General features: G+C 42.4%; 1 protein-coding gene across 1 annotated transcript in view; it reads left to right on the forward strand.

Annotated features, from left to right (window-relative positions):
* Positions 1-7,856: 7,856 nt before the first annotated feature.
* LOC109401483 (ATP-binding cassette sub-family A member 2) overlaps positions 7,857-21,694 on the forward strand; it is a 41,615-nt gene continuing 27,777 nt past the window's right edge. The window contains exon 1 of the mRNA XM_029869474.2: positions 7,857-8,510. Coding sequence (XP_029725334.2) covers positions 8,304-8,510 — 207 coding nt within the window. The 5' untranslated portion in view covers positions 7,857-8,303. The remainder of the gene's footprint in view (positions 8,511-21,694) is intronic.

Consider the following 21,694-nt stretch of genomic DNA (forward strand, 5'->3'; position numbering starts at 1 on the left):
AGGGCATGTGAAAAAAAGTTATTGACTGAAAACCGAATACCGTCTACCCTCGTTGGTTTGACCTCATCTAATCTGAACACTTTTTTTCAATTTGACACATCGTTCAAACTAAAAATGGTTCAAACGTCATTCTGCTCATGGAACGGGGTGAAACGGAACGCAGAATAGCAAAAAGGGTTACCATCAGTGTGTGTTTTTCGATGTCCACAGAGTTACTAGAAGTTCAAATTAAAAAATGAACCCCGTTGGTTTGCATGAGGTGTCGTTCAAACCAACGGGGTTAGGTCGGTGGGAGCTTAAGATGGCGTTTCTTAGGCGAAGCATGTTCTAACATCAGTGAGGACTCACCACCTTTGGCATCGCAAGGTGACCGAGCATCATGTGCGCTGCACACGAACTGTTCAAGCGGAGTTTGCCTAGGCGTGGCAGGGGTTCAGCAGTGGGCTCTGCTGGGCCTCTTCAGAAATACCACACACCCGGAAGCATCAACTCTGTTCAAGCGAACCGGCACCGCTTCCAAAGTGCCATAGCCTAGTCAGGGGTGCCTCGGGCACATCAGGAGCAATGTCAGTAAGCTCCTGATTACGATATACTGGCGCGCGACGATACTGGTCAATGAGATGGTACACTCTAAGAGGACCGCGGAGTAGAGGAGTGCTGGTGGTGACGGCATTCTATCCTCTTAGTAGGGCCGGGTGACACTGACCTGAAACGACGGATGGGCTAATGTCGGAGCCGCCTTCCGTCCCATAAAACCTTGGCAAGGTCTTAGAGTACGTTCCCGATCTGTATCCAGCTTAGGAAACTAACTGGGTGGAGGTAGGTTCAGTTGAAGTATCCTGATTTGCGCTGATCCTGGCTCTGAGCTCAGGTCCCATAAGGGCCTGTGCCAACCCGTGGGTGGCCTCCCTGCTTGCATAGATAACCACCGGGATCCTTGGGCGACTACTTCAGTGGCAGTGAGGGATAGCGGCTCTAAGGGGGACCCTTACAGTAGAGATGGAAACGTATTTAATTAGGGAATCAGAGAATGTGGAGGGTGAGGTGATCCCCCGTTCGCGAAAAGTGGACTGGTCAGATCACCAACGCAGGCGTCGAGGGTAGAATCCCCGCAAGTGTCGGAGTATCGCACTCCGAGGGTCGGGTCGGCAATAGAGGACACGCAGATGAGTGGAGCAGAGCTCACGCGTGCGCTGACCCGCAATAGGGATGGACTTCCGAAGCTGCTGGTGGTCTCCGACTCCGAACAGCTCGACGAGCTGATCGGATACACCAGTGGGCGGAACAACATCAGCAAAGACCTTAAAAAAGGTCTGCTGAGGCTCCGCGATTCGGTCGCCCAGGCCCGGAGGGAGTACGATCTCCTGTTCGATCGTAACACGACTAGTGCGGGTAGAGAAGAGAGGTCCACGCAAACGGACCGCTCCTCTACAGAGAGTGTGAGTAAGGTGCAGTCTGGTGGGGCTGCAGAGAGGGGAAAAATCTCGGCCCAAACCAAACGGCCGAGATCGATGGATGAGGAGCGGCCGGTGAGTGGCAAGCGCCCGCGTAGTGCGAGCAACGCCAAGCCGGTCGCGAAACGGGCTCGGGGCAAAGAGCCGAAACCCCGAGGCGAGGCTGCTAAGAGCGGTAGCAGTGACCAACCGGTCCAAGGGAAGGTGAACCCTTGGATTACGGTTGGCAAGAGAGGGCGTGTAGAGAGAGAGAAGGTTTTGAGCAAAACCAAGGCGAAGCCGGCGCGTAAGCGTGCGAAAGGCGACGCACTGGTTTTCAAAGCAGAGGGCAACAGCTACGCAGATGTGCAGCGGGCTATGAGGAGTGAGGATCGTCTCTCGGGACTAGGCGCGGATGTTAAAAGCATCCGGCGCACTAGGACTGGAGAGATGATGTTAGAGCTTAAGAAGAATGCCGTTAACAAGGGCTCTTCTTACACGGTTCTAGCACAAGAGGTGCTCGGTGACAAGGTACGGGTAAGGGCTCTGACGCCGGAGATGACTATCCAGTGCAGGAACTTGGATGAGATCACCACCGCGGAGGAGCTCTCTGCTGTTCTTAAACAGCAGTGCAATGTGGACGCGCCAAGCGCATCGATCCACATCAGGCGAGGCCCAGCAGGTACGCAGATCGCAACGATCAAGCTTCCAGTCGGGGAGGCGAAGAAAGCGACTGCTAAGGGCATGGTTGAAGTCGGGTGGTCGGAGTGCCCGCTTAGTGTATGTGAGCCGCCGGAAGTGTGCTTCAGGTGTTTCGGACGAGGCCACAAGTCGTGGGCATGCAAAGGCCCTGATAGGAGCAAACTCTGCAGAAGATGCGGAGTAGAAGGCCACTTCGTCAGGGAGTGTAAATCGGCGCCAAAGTGTCTGATTTGCACGACGAACAAGGGCCATGTGACGGGTGGGCCTAAGTGCCCAAGCATAAGTGGACGTAACGGCCGAAAATGACGCAAGTCACACAGTTGAACCTGAATCACTGTGAAGCCGCGCAGCAGCTGTTGTGGCAATCCGCCTCGGAGTCGAGTATAGACATCGCGCTTCTTTCGGACCCATACCGCATCCCCCCCAATAACGGGAACTGGGTTGCGGATAAGGCCAAGAAAGCGGCGATCTGTACGACCGGTCGGTACCCGGTCCAGGAGATAATCTCCACGACGTGCGAGGGCTTCGCGTGATCGGCGGAGTCTACTACTGCAGCTGCTATGCCCCACCTAGGTGGCCAATAGGTCAGTTCTCGTCCATGCTAGATTCGCTGTCAAGCGCTCTAGCTGGACTAAGCCCCTTGGTCATCGGTGGGGACTTTAACGCGTGGGCGGTCGAGTGGGGCAGTCGCTCCACGAACGAGAGAGGTTGGGCTCTACTCGAAGCTATGGCGGGATTGAACGTTGAGATCGTGAATGTCGGCAGTGTAAGCACTTTTAGCTGAAACGGTGCGGAGTCCATCATTGATGTGACCTTCTGGAGCCCAGGGCTTAACCCTAGCTCAGACTGGAGAGTTGATAACGGGTACACGCATAGTGATCACCTGGCGATTCGATACAGTATCGAACAGGGCGGTAGGCGGCAGCAGTCGAGGATAACCGACACTCACCGAGGATGGCTAACCTCGAGTTTCGATAAGCCGGCATTTGTGGAGCGGATGCTCATGGAGCAGAATACAGACTACTTGTCTAGCGACGGTCTAGTTGGTACCTTGAGACGAGCGTGTGATGCGGCAATGCCGAGGCGATCCATACCCAGGAATGGACGAAGATCGGTGTACTGGTGGTGTCAAGAAATCGCGGAGCTCCATGCATCTTGCCACATGGCAAGGAGAAGGATGCAGAGAGCCCGGACCGATGAGTCGAGAGCGGAGCGAGAGGTGGCATACAGGGCGGCAAAGTTGGCACTGAACAAAGAGATCAAGGCGCGTAAGCGGGCGTGCTTCAACGATCTCTGTCAGACGGCCAACACAACCCCCTGGGGAGATGCATACCGCGTAGTCATGTGCAAAACGAAAGGCACATCTGCACCACCGGAACGCTCTCCCGCGATGCTGCAGAGGTTTGTGGAAACGTTGTTCCCGCACCACGAGGTGAGAACATGGGCACCCACACCGCAAGACCATCCTGGTCCGAGTGAGGTTCCCCCAGTGACGAATGATGAGTTAGCCTCAATTGCGAAATCACTTAAGCTGAACAAGGCCCCGGGCCCGGATGGCATTCCGACGGTGGCTATTAAAGCGGCCATCGAGGTTAGCCCTGACATGGTCAGATCGGCTATGCAGAGATGCTTGGATAGAGGCGAGTTTCCGGAGAGGTGGAAAAGGCAAAAATTGGTTCTACTGCCCAAGCACGGGAAGCCACCAGGCGACCCGTCGGCTTATAGACCAATTTGCCTCTTAGACACGGCCGGGAAACTCCTAGAGCGGATCATTCTGTCAAGGTTATTGGTCTATACCGAGAGGTCGGTCAACGCGGGGCTATCAGACAGCCAGTACGGGTTTCGCAAAGGTAGATCGACAGTGGATGCCATTAGGTCGGTGACTGGATTGGCCGAAATTGCGCTGCAGAAAAAGAGGAGAGGCATACGGTACTGCGCGATCGTAACGCTAGACGTTAGAAACGCCTTCAATAGTGTAAGCTGGGCCGCCATAGAGAGCGCCATATCTCGCTTAGGCGTCCCGGCTGGCCTAAGGCGTATTCTGGGTAGTTACTTCCAGAACAGGGTGCTGATTTACGACACCGAGGAAGGCCAAAAACAGTACAATGTCACTGCTGGTGTACCGTAAGGATCCATCTTGGGTCCGGTACTGTGGAACGCGGCATATGATGGAGTACTGAGGCTAGCACTACCACCGGGAGTAAAGTTGGTTGGCTTCGCCGACGACATTACCCTGGCGGTATACGGTGAGTCGCTCGAAGAGGTGGAATTGACGGCAGCGCATGCGATTGACATAGTGGAGGGCTGGATGAGGTCGAGGCAACTGACACTCGCACACCACAAGACGGAGGTGGTGGTGGTGAACAACCGCCAGTCTGCACAGCAGGCAGTGGTCACCACGGGCGGGTGCTCGATCGAGTCCTGTCGCTCACTGAAGCTTCTTGGAGCCATGGTCGACGACAAGTTGAGCTTCAGTAGTCATGTCGAGTATGCTTGTAAGAGGGCGAGTGTAGCGGTTATGGCATTGTCTAGGATGATGTCAAACAGTTCGGCAGTTGTCTCGAGTAAGCGGAAGCTGCTCGCGTCAGTCGCGGTGTCCATACTACGGTATGGCGCCGCCGCATGGTCGAACGCGCTCAAGCTGCAGAGGAATGTTGACCGACTAGAGAGTGTACATAGGCTGATGTGCCTCAGGGTGGCCAGTGCATACCGGACTGTCTCGAAAGACGCGGTATGCGTGCTAGCGGGCATGATGCCGATAGCATTGGTGTTGGCCGAGGATGTTGAGTGCTACGATGAAAGAGGTACGAGAGGTGCGCGACGAAACGCCAGAACTTCGTCTATGGTGAAATGGCAAAGAGTCTGGGACTCTTCAACAAAGGGTAGGTGGACACACAGGCTCATACCGAGCGTGTCCCGGTGGACGTGTAGGCCCCATGGCGAAGTGAACTTTCACCTGACACAATTCCTGTCGGGCCATGGGTGCTTTAGGTGGTACTTGCACAGGTTCGGGCATGCAAACTCACCCTCATGCCCGGAGTGTGCAAACAGGGCGGAAACGGCGGAACATGTACTCTTCGAGTGCCCGCGTTTTGCGGAGCAGAGGTCGAGCATGTTAGAGGTATGCGGCAGGGATACTACTCCCGATAACATAATTGAGAGGATGTGTACGGGGGTGGACGAGTGGAATGCCGTGTCGACCACGGTATCCACAATCGTGCTTCACCTCCAGAGGAAATGGCGGGCCGACCAACAGTTAGTCGAGTTGGCCCCCTAGAGATATGCCGTATGTGATGGCTGACAGATGATAGCCAGAGTGCGAAAGCACAGTCCCCCCCTCCTCTACGAAGTAATCCCTAACGGGCGTGCCGCGGAGCAAGGTCAGGTAGTGCAGAATGTGGTTTTCCTACGGTGTTGCTAACCAACAGGTTTCCTCATACTATAAAAAAAAAAAGACGGTAGCATGGCAACACTGTTTAACGTGTATAGGGATTCCATTTTTCCACATTTTTCAATTCAAATCATAGCTACGGAAATATGTTCGCCCAATGCTAAAAGGACTGAGTTTGGCCATGCATCAGGTGGCGGTAGTGGGCAAACGTCAAACTCGAACAAAAATGATGCGAGCGCCACGGATGACCACTTTCAAATTTTTAACCGTAGTGTGGCCAGAAAAAAAACACCCGTAGAATGACGGCAGGGTACCCGGGTACCCGCGAAACTGAAATGATCATCCCGGATTAAAACTAACCATAGAGTGTTTGGAGAAACCATTCCTGCACCATACAGTGTACCAGCCACAATAAAGTGTATTGTAATGAAATGGTTTGCTAAAAGCTTTGCACATTGTAGCTACTATACATTTACTTTCGAGTTTTATGTAACAATATATTATACTGTTTTTCTTACGTTTGAACCATTCACTTTTCCGAAACATTATTTATCCGTGCATTTTTAATTATTTATTAAGTTTTGGATTTTTTTTCCGAATATAGCCGAACACACTATCGCCACCTCTATAACGGTTCACGTTGATTGGCTAGCTCCAGCCCAAACCCCCGTGTGTTGATACAGGAAAAGGTTCGCGTCTGCGCTGATTTGAAGCGTTCGCTCGCTATACGTATACGAGTTTATTCGAAATTTAATTTGTGAGAAATTCATAAAAAAATATTGAAAATCGGTTGAAAATTGAGAAAGTTATGGCACTTGAAGTGAAAACACCTTTTTATTACTCGAAAATTCGACTTTGAAGCGATTGCGCGACCTCTAAATCTCAATATTTTTGGCTTAAACTCAGAGGTTTCTCTTTTTGTGTCATTTGAATCCAAAAGAGCTTACGAATTCCAGGTTTCAACAACTTTTGAAAAATAAGCCGCAGCCTAATGCACATTCAGAATATGAAATTATCTCAACACCGCTAAAGAAGCCGATTGGGTTTTTTAGGGGTATCCCATAATCGGAATCTCCGCTTAAAAATTAGTCAAAGTCCGAAATTTCATAATTTTTGGAGCCCAAGAACTATTTTTAAAATGCATTTAAAGTATGTATGGGGGAATTTTTTTGTTCGGGTCGAACTGTCATTTTATCGAGTGAACTATTATTCTATCCACGGAAATAAAAACTATTTTGTTAATTTAACCATCAAAACGAAGGCATTGTAATGCAATAAAATCACGTTATAAATACTCTGAAAAAAATAGCTCTTTCGATTAGGCTATGGAAAATAGCAAAATTTTATTCATTAAATAACCCAATTGTCAAAAAGTAATATTAAAACATCTCTTTGATTTGAATTGATCTCAGGAACCAGAATGAACTTCTAAAAATCTGAATAAAAAGCAACGTGATTCAGAAAAAAACATTTTTTTTTAAATTTCAAAACCCAATTCTGTCTTATGACTTTGTTTGAACGTTCAAACTATCGAGCTATCTCTGTGTTGCACGTTGTAGTCGTGCAACGCAGCAAAACAGCAAGTATGTAGCACAACAAAGTCACGTCTCTCACGTGACGTGTAATTGTACAACTGCGGAGAAATCAGCACACCCTCAAACTATTCTACTCAGTAACTGAGTTGGGCTTACTTATAAATCGGCAAATCTTTTATTCCCCTGCTGAAAAGGCTGAAAATTCAGGTCACAAGTGACAAGTCACAGCCAATTATTAGTTGTCCCACTTTCAACGAAAATGATCATAGGAAAAGGAAAATAAACGACTTGCCGATTTCTCCTGAGGAAGACCAACTCAGTGATTGAGTAGACAATTCTGTGGGTGCAGTAAATGTTAACATTGGGCGAGCCTAAAACTGAGATCGATATAAATGTTAAAAATGTGGTTTCTTAAAAAACACTATCTCTGCCGCACTGCCCCAGCTCTATGAAATTTGTCAATGAATTTGTCCAAACAGAGACAAACTTAAAAAAATGACGTTTAGGGGCTGTCCATTAATTACGCAAGGGAATTTTTGCGATTTTTCGACACCCCCTCCCCCCCTTGTAAGATTTTTTGTATGGAAAGCCAAATATTTTTGTATGGCGTGTAAGATTTCTCAAACCCCCCCTCCCCCTATAAACCCTTACGTAATTAATGGACAGCCCCTTATCATGTTGATATATTTTTTTAGAAATCCAGTAGTTAGGTACGAATAAAAATCGATTTGCTTCAAGCATCGCCCAATGTCACACCCTATCAACACATCGCTAACATATTTTCTCCTCTCTCTCGTCGTCGTCGTCGTCGTCGCTCAGTCTGTGAGTGACACTAATTCGTGGAGGGTGGCCATCGCGAGTTTTCTGTCGTAATTAGTAGGAAAATATCGGTACCTCAGTGCGATAACTGGCACGTACCAATCGATAATCGCGTCCGCTATCTAATCACACCGCGATGGAGTGCTCGGAACGACATTGAAACTGCGCTGGATTCGCGCGTGAAAGTCCAACTTTTTGGTGGGGAACAAAAGCACCTCTGGAAGAGGAGAAAGCGACGCACCAAAGAGTGTAGTGCGACGTGGATACGTGCTGCGTTGCGTCTATTTATCTCCTCTCTCGCGTTCCCAACTTTTTCCCCTTCCGCGTCGCGAGTGAAGTAGCAAAACAAAGGGGTGTGTGATTCTGTGTATGTGATTGCTACAAAGTCCAAAACAAACTATCCGGACTTGATGTACCCGAACGATGACCTGTAGCTTGATTAGGATCTTCCTGTCGAAAGCCTGGAAGGAAAAGCAACGGCACCCGGTACGCAATGTGCTGAATACGCTCTTTCCGGTGGTCGTCATTGCCCTGTATGCCTTCAGTCGATCCGGATTCCAACGAGGTGGTTCTGCGGTCAACGAGAGTCCCGAGGCCAGCCCGGTGCAACTGTCCCCAGTTTCGTCACAAGTAGGTGGGGTGGTGATGGTGCACTTGAAAGTGAACGTTATTTTAGTCTGTTTCTTTTGTTGCTGGCGATGCATTTAGCTTCGCCTTTGTGGGCAGGGAATGAAATTATCAGCAAATTGAGACGAAAAACGGCGTTTTTCGAGCAACCGATTTTTTCTGTGTTTACTTTTCCTGTGAAAAATGTTTATCGGTCGTTGCTGTTTGTCCCCGATCAAAGATAGCCGAAAACTGAATATCGCTCTTTTCATTTTCGCTATCCAACTTTATCGCCTGCAAAGTTATCGCGATAATTATCAGAAGGCAAATAACAAAAATTTGCCGCTAACGGGATTCGAACCTAGACCCTCCACAAAAATGTGTGTGAGCGCGCACCATAACCACTCGACCACACAAGCTGCTCGAGAGAGGACAGAAATTTTATACATAGGGGAATTGGGGGTAATATGAACACCCTAAGCGTTTCTCGTCTTTTCCAATAGAAATATAACAAAATCTTTCTTTTTTACCCTGTTACATCGTAGATGGTAATATATTCTAAGAGTTCTGGAAGAAAATAATGATAAAAAGTACAATTTTCTTACATTATTTTCGATTGCAAAAAATGCAAGAAAACAGAGTCATGAAAAATAGTGTGGGTATAATGAACAATCGATGGGGGTAAAATGAACATGTCTTCAAAAACTAGCTTAAATGTTTAATTTCGATATATTCAAGTATAGGTCACCAAATTCAATGTAAACTTTATATGCTTCACTTTTAAAATTTTTGATATAAAATTTGGAATGTGCTGAAATCATTATTTGTAAAAAAATGTACTAAAATAAGCGGTTTTAAGGATAAAAATCTTATTTTATAAGCGCAAAATATTTTTTTCTTAACTTTTTGCTCTAGTTGTGTCATAATATGTATTCTAGATCTCAATATACCGAGATTGCACAAAATTTTATAAAAATTGGATAAAGTTTGAACCAGCTGTTCATTTTACCCCCAAGTCGTGCTGGTTTTAAAGTTGTTCCTAAAATTGTATTGAAAGCATAACCTAAATATTTTTTTCAACTGAATATTGTCTTTTGGGAGTACATTATTGGAATATGACATTACATATATCATATTCTGCGAAAAATATACGAATGGACCTTAATTCAGATAAGTTCAATTTTACATCAGAGCATATTTTTCACGTGGCTTTTGAACTTTTCGATATAATTAAGTGGTTTATTTAATTTTAAAGTTCAAAATCTGCAGAAGTATAATGGTTTACGCTATCAAACAGAATCCAATCGTTAAAACATGCAGAAATACGTCAATTGCTGTAAAACACCCCCCTGTTCATTTTACCCCCCCTGTTCATTTTACCCACAATTCCCCTAAAAGCTACAGCCGGAGACGACGGGACTACGGAAAGGCGAACAAAGAGCAGAAAGCAAACTAGTCAACTTTTCATTGCTGATGATAATCGATTTTCGGCGCTGCTGAGCGAGCGAAAACACATTCTCGGGAGAAACCCGGGTCTGAATTTATCGCACGTCTTTTTTCGCCGATAATGCGTGTGGGAGAGTTTTCTACTATCGCGATCGTGATCGATAATTTCATTCTCTGTTTGTGGGAGACCTCCGAGAAAGTCAACAAGTTTTGATTTCATAAAACCGGCTGCGAGGCAGCTTTTCTATTTCCTGCTTCGCGAGTTTGGTTGGTTGCAGCAAGAGTTTCGTTCTCTCTATGATTCAACATGCCAAAGAAGCAGTTTTGGTGTTTCATCTATTTCACGAAATAGAAAATGAGTCATATGTAGCAATATATTCTTATCGATTATTCTCTATCTTTTTATCTTATCTTTTCTCCTTATTTTTGGAGCATACAAAATACTATGATGCAGTATGGTTTTTGTTTTGCTGTTGTTTTGTTAGTGTATTTTTTTTGTATTAATAAATGTTTCATATTGATGTAGGATACTATGATCTACGGTACTACTTCTCTCTATTCTATATCGGGTGCTTGATCATGTGTTATTCCAAATTTCCAGAAATCACGTTAAGTGTTTGAAGTGGAGATTTTTGTTATTAGAAAACATGACTATCAACCGGAATATTTAACAACACGACTTGTTCACGAACGAAATCTAACAAAACAACTTTATTGATAAGCAAAAGCAAACATCCAATGAGAGTATATTACAGGTGGGGAAGAAGAAGAGATGTCTATGTATTAGTAAGGAAAGAAAAATGTAAACACAAATAGTGACGTCACTATTTGACACGCGTTCTTATGGGAGCTCGCTTTTCTTGTAGTAGTGACATGTTTTGCACCAGACACGGATCTCACGCACACGAAGTATCTTCTTCCCCACCTCTAATAGACTCTCATTGGCAAACATCGTCTTAACCGCTCGGTCACTGCTTTTGGAATGAGACGTGTACAAACAAAAAGGCGCGCTGGCAACATGATATTGACAGAGCCGGCGCACACGCTTAGAGCAGCTCCACCATAGTGGTATGAAATTGGTACCTCAACAAATTTGATCGTTAACTCAGTCATTTCTCGATGGATTTTTTTTTTTAATATTTTTGCATGGCAACTGGGTAACTCTCGTTGAGACCGGCCCACTATTTACACCTTGTCTTCAAAAATGTTTAAGATGCCGATTTTCTGAAAGTCCTCGCTAAAAAAGTAAAGGAAAATGCATTTGGTTACTCAAATTGATGGACCCCTCGTTAATTAGAGCCACAACAATTTTTGCAGACCCCTCGATGTTGGTCAGTTTATTCGCCACCGCGTGGACTTTGAGCTAGATATTATGCTTTTGGTCGAAATACGAAGTGACCGAACGTGCGAAAATTGATTTTTAACCTACTTAGAAATGTCGCAACTCAATTTGGATTAGTGCATATTGTTGCTCTTAATTAGCTTAATGATGCGCAACAGAAAAAATAGATTCAAATTTACTTCGCAGCTGCAACTTCGCATGTGCTTCTAGCGACGACTTCGATTTGGTGGTGCGACGATAATATTATGCTTTTGGTCGAAATACGAAGTGACCGAACGTGCGAAAATTGATTTTTAACCTACTTAGAAATGTCGCAACTCAATTTGGATTAGTGCATATTGTTGCTCTTAATTAGCTTAATGATGCGCAACAGAAAAAATAGATTAAAATTTACTTCGCAGCTGCAACTTCGCATGTGCTTCTAGCGACGACTTCGATTTGGTGGTGCGACGATAATATATCTGGTTTACGAGTTGAGTGAAGTGAAGCAAGTGAAAGAATCAGCCGTAAGTACTAATGGGAACCAAAAGAGTATCCGTTGTGCATTTATCACAAGTCAAAGACAACCCAGGTAACCACTAAGCATTTAAATAAGCCGTACAGCAGACCGTATTGAGCATTTGAATTGCTTGCTGCCCTACATAAGCAGTTCGAATGCATAGCTGCCTTGAATCAGCATTAGCTATGCTATTCAAAAGCCTTCGGCAGTTAATTAGCATTTCAATTCAACTTCAAGCAATGAAAATGCTTTTCAACTGCTCTACAAATGCTAAGAGCAAAGAATATGGGAGATATGTTATGCATTTGGCAGCACATGCTGCCTCTCTCTTACAGAATCTATGCCTCTGTTTACAAATTTGGACTTCTGAGTTGCTTTTTCGGTTTTCCCTTATTCATCCAAAAGCTCCGAAGCATATATTGCTGCAGCTGGTTTTGGATTACGAGCATTGCCATCGAGGAATTGCCAACCCTCATTTTGTCGGAAAATGTGTACCAAATAGGTTGATATTCGGCGGATCATAAGATTATTCGAAGGAGGGAATCATATGTTATTGATGGAAGAGGAAATAAAAACGCTTTACACACTATGAAATGTCTCTTTGATGTTTTGGGTGTCGGAACTGAAGCTGTTTTCCAGGTTTTCCAACCATTCTTTATATTGGGGACAAAGTTAGCGCACGCCATCGGACCAACTGTAGCGTATCCTGGAGCAAGGAGCAGCAACTTGAGTAGAAACCATGGCTGAATAATCACCGGACCATAAGTTCAAACCCCGATATCACCTGAATCAGCTGGAGTATGGAGGAAGCGGGATCGTTGAAAAAGCGAGAGGCAGGCATAAATCTATTTTTGTTTTGTTTTGCTCGATAAGGCGTTACCGGCGTTACGCTTCCTTGACATTTCGATACGACGTTCCTGAAGGTGTTGCACTCAGACAGCCCGTTATTTTGCCAAAACCTGCTGTTGGGTAGCACTATAGACGTATATACGGCCAATTAGCATTAAATGGCTTGTCATAAGGGCAACTATAATGCTACAGGAATGCCATTTTAAATGCTTTCTGGTTACTTGGAAAGTTATAATTCAGCTTGCATAGACCTAATCTTTGCATTCTTTGAATTATCTCAAATTTAACAGTAACTGTTAAATTTAACGTAACGCAAGAGTGGGTAGCGGAGGTCTCTGCGTTACACTCATCATTCATCACTTGAATTCGAAAATACACAGGACAGTGGGCGCTAGGATAAGTTGACTTACAGACTTACAGATTAGGTTATGTTAACAATTAACTTCATTACCTTTAGATAATTAAGGACTGATTAGGTAAACATAAAACTGTTGATTTTTGAAATGAGTTTATATTTGTATTTCTTATTTTAATAGGTTTTGTAGGGATGAATACATAAAAGTTGACAAATAATCTTTATCATTTTTATTTTTGACACGAAAATCAGCTGACTGAACTTTTTGTTTTATATCTTAGACGGTATTATAACACTGACCAAAAAATTAGGAATTTAGTTACATGTTTCTTTAGGACTTAGGACGGTTGATAATGTAAAGGGTTACGGTGGATATGATAATACTTCGGACTGAGATGATCATAGATATGATGAAGACGACTAGCGAAATTAAAAACACAATTCGACACATAATAGACTATATTTTGATATACAGGGTTTGACTGATATCTTTACAAAATCGAATGGAAGCTCAAAAAGTGTAATCTGACACTAATATGAGAGTTATTTGGGGATGATGCTGGTGCTGTCTATGACCAACATCGGTTATTGACACTATTGGATATCAGCTTGAAATAATTTTCAGAATGTATTATAAAATAACTTAGGATTTTATTTGATTATTGTTTGGGGATGCTGTCAGAAAAACTAGTTGCCCATATCGGCTAATACGCTAGCTCTGGTAGCTGTCTCCGAATAATTTTCATAAATATCAAATCTTTAAAAATTAGCTATGACATATTTTTTTTTTTTGCTCTTTGTAATAATTGTCAGGAATAGTACCTTGAAGGCGTTAACATTAACAACCTTTTTTCTCTCTGAATGTTGTCCAGTGACCTCTGAGATTTACGATTACTGAAATATTGTTCAGTTATCAAATCATCTTTGGAGCTTCCATTACTATACTAATTACTACACACTTTGCTCAAGTTGACGACATCGTCTAGTCCATCGTGAGTATTGGTCCTAGTAGGGGGAAAGTTGGGAAAGGGTCCAGGTTTTGCTATTAGCTGCCCTGCAGCTCCACCTGGTCACCCTACAAGAAAAAAGTGGCCCAAATGGGTTCTAGAATCACCGATTTAGTCTAGAAAAGTTATGTTTAAAAATTAAATTTGAAATGTTTTTTGAAGATTTGCTCTAGCAAAAATTTCACTTAAACCCTTTGCGCCACCCCTAAATATCAACCGAAATCGCTCATTTTTGTACAGCTCACTTATTTTGACTAGTAGATCACCTTCCACAATTTTTCGAAAGTAGCCCCACCCTACTTCAAAATCACTGCCTATGATCGCATATCAGTCCCATATTTGCTGGCTATTAATAGGAAATATGGGACAGTTATGCTACATGGGCAGGTCAGTTTGCCTTTCTATTCCGCATAATTGTTACTTGTTGTGTGGCTTAGTTGGTAAAAATGCCGGTCTAGAGAAAGCGATGTCCCGGGTTCAAATCCCACCAGAACACGATTTTTTCACAACTTTTATCTCCCAATTTGTCAATTAGCAACATTTTGTGCCTTCTTATTACAAGTTTTTCCAGTATGTTTCAGACATACCAGCAAATCTGGTAAATTCCAGTAAAGGCTAATATGTATCATTGTACTAGAGTTAGCAATTTCAGAGATTTTAGGATTAAAATCTTTGCAACACTTCAAATTTGTATCATAGTTGCGCTGTAGTTATTATTTTGTATTATATACTGATTTATCGACCGTATTCTATTAATAACTTGATGATTTTGTGGCTATATCGGTCTCTGCCAGTCTTGGTAAGGTGGTATGAGTATCTATCTTGGTGTGGTATGGTATCTTGGTGTAGTATTGGACGAACAGCTCTCCTTTAAAAAGCATATCAGCTATGTCGTCGGGAAAGCTTCGAGTGTACTGGGATTCATATTCAGAACAGCTAAAGAGTTCACGGACGTCTATTGCCTTAAATCCTTGTACTGTGCCCTATCTCGATCCATACTAGAGTACTGCTCGGTTGTTTGGAACCCGTTCTACAATAATGGGGTCGGAAGGATCGAGTCCGTTCAACGACGGTTTCTGAGGTACGCTCTTCGACGTTTGCCTTGGAACAATCCATATCGTTTACCAAGTTACGAAAGCCGCTGTCAGCTAATCCACTTGGAACCGCTGTCGACCCGTAGAGATACTGCCAGGGCTTTACTGGTAACAGATATTCTACAGGGACGCATCGAATGTCCCGCTCTCCTAGGTTAAATAGACATCAATGTCCAACCTCGTGCTCTTCGCAACAACTACATGCTGCGGCTGCCTTTGAACCGGGCGAACTACAGCATGTTCGGGAGTGTCAATGGGCTGCAGCGTAATTTCAACAGAGTTTCTTCACTGTTTGATTTTAACGTGTCTCGTCAAATACTTCGTCGGAGATTCAGTCTGTTTTTTTCAAGGTCTACTTAGTGTTTATTCTGTATGCTGCTTTTTGTTTTTGTATGTGTAGTTTCGATTATAATTTGTATTGTATTAATTGACTATCCATTGTTAGTATGTAAGTTTTATATGTGACTGTAAGTTTTGTACTTTAAATCTTAGAATTAAGTAACATCATTGGGGCTTACAAATAGCCTGTTGATTAGACAAATAAATAAATAAATGAACTACCAACCAAGCCGAGCTGTTTAAAAGCACAGGTCGCACGGCAGAAGTTTCACGCATTCGATGTATTCGTTCAAAACATGGCCTACTTGCCTAATTTCACCTTCTATAAAATGTTCACACTTGTTCGCTCCCTAGCGGATTCTATCATATCTATCATTTCATTATCCACTTTGATCTCTACTCCCTTATACTATGAGTAGAAGGAGACCGAGATAGCCACAAAATCATCAAGTTGTTATTATTTTGTTTTTATTTTGTAGTTCATCGCCACTCGGATCACGCTTTCGTAGCGTCGTCATTTAACCCTCTAATACCCAACCCCGCCTTTAGACGGGGTATAGTTTGAGCATTTTTGTAATTTTTGTTTCGTGGGAAATCAAAATTTTTATATTTTTGACTGATATTTAGGACTGTTTTGTATATCTCAAAATGGTTCTTGGTGTATTTTAAAGCGTATTTACATTTTTTAAAAATCATTTAAAAATTGATGATTTGGTCACCTTTTAGAAGTCATTGTTTATTTTGTATTGAATCGCTACAATTAACATATTTTAAATTTTTCCCAAACCATTCTATCCTTGTTTAATAGTTTAAGGGGATCGAATACACTCTAAAATTATTTTCCCTAAAATTACACGGAAAATAAAATTTTATATGAAAAAAATTTAAAATGAAAATATTTCCACAATAATCATAAAATCTCATAATGTTTTCATCCCAAAAATTCCGTACCCCAAATAGGCTTCCAGGAAAAATATAAAAGTGTGGGGATGTTCAAAAATAAAAATTAGAAAAATCAAAAACTGAAATTCACGAAATCGAGAATTGAAAAGAATCATCTTCCAAAACATGTTTAAATCGATTTTAGATGACGAAAAATGATATTTAGATCAAAATCAAAAATTTGGGTATTAGAGGGTTAACCCAGCCATATTGGGTGGTGGAACGGAACTCAGCTGACTATAGAAGAGGGCGTTCGAATAACATACTGATTGACGCGATGCGCTATACGTTGTCATTGGCAACAGGCCGGGTGTACATTGCAGTATTGCACTCATCTGCAGTAAGCCGTGCCAGTGTATGCTGATTTGAGAAACAATTGAAATTCCTATGGCATTATGGTGCGTGGAATATGATTGACTCGTTTCCGTTGAATTTCAATGGTTGAAAGATTATGTGCGCTGTCCATAAACTACGTAGACTCATTTTTGGTCATCTCAAAACCCACCCCCCTTCCCCTCCGTAGACTTTCGTTCATACAAAATTTTAAAAATTTGTATGGACCGTAGACTTTTGTCAGATCTCCGCTCCCCCCATAAGAGTCTACGTAGTTTATGGACAGGCCTACATATAAGTGTATACATAATATGAATACTTGCTGTTTTATACATTCCAGTCATCGGTTGGATTATACAGATTAAGCTTCGAATAACTTGATAGCTGTGCAACGTGAAATCGTATAATATAACACAAACAAAGTAAGTCAGGGGGTACAGTTAAGCACATTATCGGTGTCCGATTAATATGGCGCAAATGTTGAAATATAGCGTTAGTCATTGCTTCTAGTCACGGTCATCAATTATAGACGTAGGCACAAATGATGTCTCACACTTACTTCTGCTGAAACGCCTGGTAGGGTATTAGTTTCCTTATTAAGCATGTGGCTCCCATTTTCATCCCACGAAAAACAAAGGATTGAAGCGCTGTTTGTTTTGTTTCTTATTTTTGTTAGAAGTGAGCACCCATGAAAACAAAAAACGGAGTCAATCGGTGCCGTAATCGCTTGTTTTCGAATAGGATGAAAATGGGAGCATAAGATTACTGATGGCACACATACCCTACAACATTTCTGACGAAAAGAGAAAAGCAAAACTATTTTGGTAGTTTCAATAATCGATTGCACCGAAATTCAGTAGGTACCTAGGTACTACAGCTGTCGATATTCCCACAAAGCTAACGATGAACAATACATTTCTACTAAACGAGATCGTAGTTTAGCTGTTTTGGTGTCATAACGTCCCAACTGAGACAAAGCCTGCTTTCAACTGCAGTATTCTATGAGCAGTTCCACAGTTATTGATTGAGATCTTCTTCTGTGGTATATTTCTGTGGTTTTGGTGCTCAACAGCATAGAAAGGGTAGAATATAATAAAGAATCTTTTTTTTTCTTCTGGATATCCTAGGTCATCCAAATTGTGCTTGAGATTAGATCGTAAAGTCTACGCGTGTAATACCCCGGACAGACATGTGATACGATTGTGATTCCTATACAACGGTGCGCAGTGTCAAGGGAATTTTAACAAGACTGACTTGAACTGAGAGAATTTTCAGTATGGCACTCATTTCAAGCGCAATAGTACAGTGATTCTTGTATCACATGTGTGTCATAGTAAATGTACCAATAGTGGTGCTATTAGTAGCTCCTTGTAGTAAAATAATTGAATAAAATTAATAATACCACAAAATAAAAGGTCTGAAAGCATTAATCGGTAGTTTTCCACTTGAATTTGCTAGGAAAAGTGTAAAAACCATTGTTTATTTCAGTTTTTGCTATTAAATCACTTGCACCAACTAAAGGTACACGGTTCCTATTATGGAGGTAAAATTTAACATTGGTTCCTATAGTGGCGCATCCCATTGAATTCTTATGAGACCCACCACTATAGGAACACTACCACCACTATAGGTGCAAGGGAGCAAAACAATTAAGGAAAATAATTGTTTAAAATAGGTTTTTCGGCAAAACCTGAACACAAAACTAAATTAATGTTATCAACTACCTAGGTATGATGCATCTATTAAAAATGTAATTTGCAAGCTTTTTGGTCGAAATAGGGCTAAATTGCCACTACCACCACTATTGGTACTACCTCCACTAAGGCAGCTTTTACCCTATAACGGTAACTTCTTTCATTATACAAAGCTACGATTTGTATTCTATCAAGTCCAAGTTAAATCTTCTGAATGTTCGATGGACATCATCAGATCGGCAGGGGTCGCTGAATGCAGGGCTGTTACAAGTGGCGCGGATTTTGCGTTTTTCGCGGTTTTTGCGTTTCGCGCGTTTTCACTAATTGTGGCGCGGATTTTGCGGAAATGGTACTTACATCAAACATTTGGGGCCGAAGTTCAACACAATCAATCAGAAAAAAACGAACATTTTCAAACTAGAGTTATGGAATTTTGTGTTTGAGCAAAAACAATGTTTATAGTCAATAGCGTGGAGTGCTAGTTAAGTTACATCGCACTAGAAGCTCAATTTATTCTGAATTTCTTAGTTAAACTGATTATATTCTGAATTTCTTAGTTAAACTCTTGAAGTCATTTCTATCTTATTCCTGAGATCAGTTTTTGGTTGAAATTTTGGATTTAATTTAAATTTTGAACGAAACTTACCTATAGAGCAATGCCTGACGTTCGAAAAAACTGAATAATGGCAAGATGTCTGAAATTTGTGTTTCTGAAAGCTTTTGTGTGGAATTTGTAAAAAGACGTTTATCAGAAATTTTGAAGAAACATTTGGTTGAATTTTGTAGTCAAATCAAGAGTTAAATGTAACAGATTCCTGTCAAGAAAACCATTGGTTTTGTAGACTGTGTGTATCGTAAGCAATTATTCTGATAGAATTTGATTGGTTTTCTGACACAAAATGTCCTGAGGACATTCTTGCTGATATCTTCACTGAATTTTCAAGGGTATGGTGTGGCCAGAAAAACTTATCATTAATTTCTGATGAATTAATACTTTTCTGTATATGTTTTGTCTTAATGTTTAGAAAAGATTATTCAGGAAATGCTTCCTTTTTCATAAATATCTTCCTTAGAAATAAAACTGTATTGATGCAATCATTAAATTGCACTAGTAATTAGTCTATGCTAGTGTTGCTCCTTGTATTACTGTGAAGATTCAACAAAATAAGTTTCTGCAGAAAGTAATCCATGAATTTCTCAAAAAGCTTCTAGCTTTTTTTATGGTTTTCTGGTACTTAGGTCAGATTTCTTTCCAGGATTTCTACCATAATGTTGATTATAATTAAAATTATTTCAAAAGTTTCGCCAAGAATGCTCCTTTTTTGGGACTGCTTCAGGGAACAGGAACTTGCATTTTCGTAAAATAGTAGACACCCTGATTGATAAGCAATCAAAGAACTATTGATCCGAAACTTTATATTCCAATTAAAAAAAACTAGTCTGTTTGCAACATGTTTAAACTCTTGTTTGATGTAGAAGTTGTCATCTAAGTTCATGGATTAGTAATGATTAAAAATGGATTTAACAATAGAAAAGCTCTCCATCTGGAGTGCAACAAAAGTCATGAATAGTTCATTTTCTTTGGATCAAGCCTCCGCCGTCACTACGAAAAAGCAACTTTGACATCGAAGGTATCCCTTCTGAAGCAAGTGTGTGAGAAGCGGTACAGCGATGTTGAGGAAATAGGGTGCTATTTTATAACTCGAGTCGACCGTAATTTCATGTGACTCGATAGTTGTCGAATTATACAAAACGAGTTAGTCGATGGATGTCGAGTAAATAGTCTAGCACAACGAATGCTCGACTCACTAAAACGACTCGATGAAAACGGTCGGCCACCTGTCATCGCACAGCAATCAGTGCCTGCTGCGCACAGCGATCAGACAGATTGATGTGAAATTTTGAATTTTTACCAACAACATGGCTTTGTGCGCGTAGGGATTTTTTTTTGTATTTTATTAGTTAAACTACTCTAGAATATTCATTGGAATCCGTTTTAAACCCTCCATCAGTCGCGCCAAAAAGAGATACACGAGCGATCGCGTCGGGTATTCAGTACACGGCATACAAAAATGTCCAGCTGATTATGAGTGTTTGGTAGCTTGGTTGGTAGTGGACATGTAGAACCGACCAACCCGATCTGGTCCTGTCGCGAGTGTCGGAATGGCCCCCGCGGAAACCTTGGCATTCAGTCAAGGCCGGCTTGGTCAGGACACCAAAGCTAGGCATGCGGCGGCTCTTTCTTGATGATTCATCATATCCATCATCTTAGCGAACCAACGGCCATAAAAAGGATTAATGACCTCCCTGGTCAACCCGTGGCCACCGGAATATGCTCTGGAGGAGCCTGCTCCGAGGACGCTTTGGCCATTAGCGCCAGATCTTCTATCTTTTTATGTTTATCCTGTGTTTAGGTGATCAAAACCTGATTCTTCGCCTGCAGGCATCTAAGAAACTGAAACCAGGCATTGCGTCGGAATGAACCGATTACACTCAAGGAATTCCTCCAGAAATTCCACTAGGGATTCCTCCAGAATTCCTCCAAAAATTTCTCTAGGAATTCCTCCAGATATTCCTCTTGGAATGCCAACATAATTCCTCTAGGAATTCCTCCGGCAATTCCTCTAAGAATTCCTCTGGAAATTCCTCTAGGAGTTCCTCTGGGAATTCCTCCAGGAGTTCCTCTAGGAATTCCTCCAGGAATTGTTCTAGGAATTCCTTCAGGAACTCCTCTAGCAATTCCTCCAGGAACTCCTCTAGGAATTCCTCAAGGAACTCCTCTAGGAATTCCTCCAGGAACTCCTCTCGGAGTCCGGGAACTATATTTAAAGTTTGTATGGGGATTTTTTTTTGTTCGGGTCGAACTGTCACTTTATCGATTGAACTGTCATTCTATCCACAAAAATGAAAACTGTTTTGTTAATTTAACCATCAAAACAAAGCTATCGGAATCCAATAAAATCACGTTATACTCAGAAAAATGAGCTCTTTCGATTAGGCTATACAAAATAGCAATATTTTATTCACTAAAGAACCCAATTCCTACAAGAATTCCTACAAGAATTCCTCTGGGAATTCCTACAGGAATAACTCCAGGAATTCCTACAGGAATTCCTTTAGGAATTTCGCAGGAATTCCTCTAGGAATTCCTCCAGAAAATCCTCTAGGAATTCCTCCAGAAATTCCTCTAGGAATTCCTCCAGAAATTCCTCTAGGAATTCCCCCAGAAATTCCTCTGGGAATTCCTCCAGGAATTCCTCTAGCAATTCCTCCAGGAATTCCTCCAGAAATTCCTCTACGAATTTCTC

This window comes from Aedes albopictus, chromosome 3 (genome assembly GCF_035046485.1).
Source record: "Aedes albopictus strain Foshan chromosome 3, AalbF5, whole genome shotgun sequence".
NCBI classification, from domain to species: Eukaryota; Metazoa; Arthropoda; class Insecta; order Diptera; family Culicidae; genus Aedes; species Aedes albopictus.